The sequence below is a fragment of the Protobothrops mucrosquamatus genome, unplaced genomic scaffold, assembly GCF_001527695.2.
Source record: "Protobothrops mucrosquamatus isolate PMUCROS unplaced genomic scaffold, P.Mucros_1.0 scaffold3203, whole genome shotgun sequence".
Classification (NCBI taxonomy): Eukaryota; Metazoa; Chordata; class Lepidosauria; order Squamata; family Viperidae; genus Protobothrops; species Protobothrops mucrosquamatus.
The window spans coordinates 5,926-10,283 of NW_015389201.1; the positions used below are offsets into that span (position 1 = coordinate 5,926).

Below are 4,358 nucleotides of genomic sequence, written 5' to 3' on the forward strand. Positions count from 1 at the left end.
AAACCAAAGACTACTTGTATCTCTGAAAATCCCTGCGGTGTATGTTTGATGATGTGGATCAGGGGTGTTCAAACTTGGCCCTTTTATGACTCGCGGACTTCAACTCCCAGAATTCCTGAGCCAGCAATGGGGGAACTATGGCCCCTTCATGACTTGTGGACTTCAACTCCCAGAATTCCTCAGCCAGCATGGCTCAGCTTGGAAACCTCTCACTTTCTCCTCAGCATGGCTGGCTCAGGAATTCTGGGAGTTGAAGGTTGCCTACCCCTGGTCTAGCTATTCCTATTCTCTCAACCATGGCAACTTCAATATGGGTAAACCTCAACTCCCAGAATTCCCCAGCCACCAAAACCCAATTGTTCCCCAAAGGCCTCAAACTCCAGATGTGGAGCAAAGTTTAGAGGTCCTAAGACTGCATACACTCAGCAAGCATCTGGAATGATCCTCAGCCTTACGTAGCCCAGTGCTAGGAAAGCTACCCAAGAGCCCAGGGGTCTTCAAACTTGGCCCTTTGATGACTTGTGGACTTCAACTCCCAGAATTCCTCAGTCAGCGTGCCTGGCTGAGGAATTCTGGGAGTTGAAGTCCACAAGTCATCAAAGGGTCAAGTTTGAAGACCCCCTGCAACAGCCCTTCTTGATCTAATGGGTTGTGAGCTGACCCGATGGTGGTTACCTTGTTTTTGAACATCTTCTTGAGTAACCGAAACTTCGCTTTCGGAAAAAGACCTTGCATTGAGACCTTTCTCCAGAACATTGGAAACCGAAGATACAGGTAGAACTACGTCAGGTCTTCTAGGTCTTACGAGCCCCGGCGAAAGGTGCCCGGTTTGACCTGGTGGCTAAAGAACCTCCATAGTAAAATGCTGAGGGCATCACTACACCTCGCCACATCTTCCAAAGTCTTCATCACGCAGAGCATCACGCTGGATTGGCGGGAGGCCACAGCTTCTGCCTGGGCGATTCGGATCATCAATTCGATGTTTTCAGAATAGTTGGGCACCCGGGCAAGAAACTGCTTCCTCGCCACCAGCTCACCAAAGATTTGAGGGGATTCTTCCAGTTGTTTGATCAAAGGCTTGAGGTCATAGTAGACGGCTTCCTTGTAAACCTCCTCAACGTTTTGCAAGGGGACGCGATCACCACGCAGATACTCCAGGATGTATTTAAAGTAAGTTCCAGGCCGGTCTATGAAGATTCGGCCCGCTGAATCTCTTCGGGGCTTGGCCTGGCCAAATATTTCAGCCAGTTTGGAGCCTGGGTGCTTCTTCAAAGTGTTCAGCGTGGTGGTGAAGATCTCTCCACCAACGTTCAACTCAATGATCTGGCACTGCTGATGAGAAAAGGAAGGTGAACATAGGCCGCATCTCAGTTTTGAGAAGGGAAAGAGCAGGGACAGCCTCAAAGATTGAATTAAAATAGCATTTCAATCAATCATGCATTGTTCTAAAGCAGTTCTCCTTGGTTCTTCTAGCACAGGGTTCTTCAAACTTGGCCCTTTTATGACTTGTGGACTTCAACTCCCAGAATTCCTCAGCCAGGCACGCTGGCTGAGGAATTCTGGGAATTGAAGTCTACACCTCTTAAAATGGCCGAGGTTGAGAAACACCAGTTTAGCTCTTTCTGAGTTGGCATTATTTCCCCCTCACATTATGTCAGGGGTCTTCAAACTTGGCTCTTTTTTTTATGACTTGTGGACTTCAACTCCCAGAATTCCTCAGCCAGGCACGCTGGCTAGGGAATTCTGGGAGTTGAAGTCCACACCTCTTAAAATGGCTGAGAAACACCAGTTTAGCTCTTTCTGAGTTAGCATTATTTCCCCCTCACATTATGTCAGGGGTCTTCAAACCTGGCCCTTTTATGACTTGTGGACTTCAACTCCCAGAATTCCTCAGCCAGGCCTAACCCTTCTTTGTCAAATAAGACACAATTTACTGGATTGCCGTGACATGCGTATCAACCTATAGTTCAGAAACACACACCGAGAAGCTATAATGGAGTTAGTTTGCTTCTTTGGGGCTTAGTGTGAATTATACCACTAACCTTGCTTTTATAATATCCTGGTTTAGGATGCTGCGTCAATCTATACACGTATATGCAGACTGTTGCATATAGATCATATCAGTTTCTTTGCCTACCCTCCCTTTCATGAAGAACTGAGTTTGCCTGGTTTTGAGTTAGGCCATACGGAATCTAGGTCTGTCTTGTAAACCACAGTTTATGGCTTGATGCAGTGTTTGTCAACTTCAGCAACTTTAAGGTGGGTGGACTTAACAGAATAACAGAGTTGGAAGGGATCTTGGAGATCTTCTATCCAACCCCTATTCAAGCAAGAAACCCTATACCATTTCAGATAAATGGCTGTCCAATCTCTTCTTAAAAACCTTCAGCGTTGGAGCATCCACCGCTTCTGGAGGCAGGTTGTTCCACTGATTGTTCTAGCTGTCAGGACATTTCTCCTCAGTTCTAGGTTGCTTCTCTCTTTGATTAGTGTCCATTCATTGCTTTTTGTCCTGCCTTCATCTGGTTTAGAGAATAGCTTGACTCCCTCTTCTTTGGGGCAGCCCCTCAAATATTGGGACACTGCTATCATGTCACCCCTAGTCCTTCTTTTCATTAAACTAGACATACCCAATTCCTGAAACCGTTCTTCATGTGTTTTAGCCTTTAGTCCCTTAATCATCTCTGTTGCTCTTCTCTGCACTCTTTCCAGAGTCTTCTTCACATTTTTATTAGTTTATCAAAATATAAACTACAAAGAGAAATTCAAAAAAGTAATAGAAAACTAGGAGGAGGGGGAAGGAAAAAGAAACAAAAACATGGTGTAAAGAGGGAAAAGGAAAGAAAAAGACACCCATTTCAACTCTCTTTAGCGCAGTAGAAGACAACATTATAACCTCAATTAATTTTAATTTTACACAACAGTATATACTAGCCATTTCTATAGCAACAAACTCTTTCCAGTAACTCAACATCATTTTTATATTGTGGCGACCAAAACTGAACGCAGGATTCCCAGTGTGGCCTTACCAAGGCGTTATAAAGTGGTATTATTAACACTTTGTAGCGTGCTGACTGGGGAATTCTGGGATTTGAAGTCCACCCGTCTTCAAGTTGCTGCGGTGGACAAATCCTTTTCTCAGCGTGTGGCGTGCTCTCAGTCCACTGACTCCATAATGTGCAGACCAAACAAAGGCTCCACTGAAGCACAGCTGCAGATTCTACAGACCCACAAAACTGTTTTGCACTTTTCCTCGCGGCATCTGCTCCTCAAACTTAGCCTACCTACCATCTGCTCCTCAAAGGCGGCAAAATTTGCCAGAGAGGGGATTAAACTCATTGCCTTCCTCCTTTTGCTACCTCCCCTCATGCTTACCGTTGGCGAGCTGGCCAAACTTTGTTTTCCAAGGGTCTTAGGCTCTGGAGAATTACTCATTTTTTCCTCCTCCAGCACTGGAGATCCAGAGGTCTAGCAGTTAGCGGCTGGTGAGTTATTGTTGAGAACGGATTAGCTAACCGGTCTTCCTTTCCAGCTTCTTGTCACCACACTGCAGCACACCAATGTCCATTCACGCCCCGATGCACACTAGACACTCCTTCCAGGTGAAAACAGCGTAACCCGAGCACCTGTAGGCGGACGTTTTGCGTTCGGGACACCTGCAGAGGTGGCACTGCCCCCTGAAGTAGGAGGAGCTTTCCCTAGCCAGCATTTTCCAAATTCCTGCCTCCGGGCAGACACGTCAAAGATGGCTAAATCAGTTCTTCCTCATCTCTTTCTCGCCTTCGGCAAACAGTCTGACCAAACAGGCATCGCCTTCAGCTCTTTTCAGTTCTCAGCTGATTCTGAATTCTTCTATCTGGCTGAAGATAGCCAATCCTATCGCCTGAATTTGAACAAATCAGTCCTGAATTCCTAGTTTTGTAAGATCGACTTATTCTTCCAAAGCACCCGAGGGCAGGACAAGAAGCAACGGATGGAAACACATGAAGGAGAGAAGCAACCTGGAACTAAGGAGAAACTTCCTGACAGTCAGGACAAACTTACTGAGGAGAGATCAAGCCAAGATTAAGGACAAATTTCCTGATAGTGAGAACAATTAATCAGTGGAATGGCGTGCCTCCAGAAATATAGTATAGGGGGTACCTTGCTCAATAGTAGCAACTGTGAGAGGGACCTCGGAGTCCTAGTGGACAATCACTTAAGAATGAGCCAACTGTGTGCTGCAGCTGCCCAAAAAGCCAACACAGTGCTGGGCTGCATTAACAGAGGGATAGAATCAAGATCACGTGACGTGTTAATACCACTTTACAAGGCGTTGGTAAGGCCACACTTGGAATACGGCATCCAGTTTTGGTCAC

The 4,358-nt window shown here is 46.1% G+C and overlaps 1 protein-coding gene across 1 annotated transcript; it reads right to left on the reverse strand.

Moving 5' to 3' along the window:
- Window positions 1–801: 801 nt before the first annotated feature.
- On the reverse strand, window positions 802–3,435 carry KCTD14 (potassium channel tetramerization domain containing 14). Its single transcript, XM_015826617.2, has 2 exons — window positions 3,376–3,435; window positions 802–1,332 (listed from the first exon to the last, which is right to left on the reverse strand). The coding sequence occupies exons 1-2, from the start codon at window positions 3,433–3,435 to the stop codon at window positions 802–804; spliced, it is 591 nt and encodes a 196-aa protein (XP_015682103.1).
- Between the last annotated feature and the right edge of the window lie 923 nt (window positions 3,436–4,358).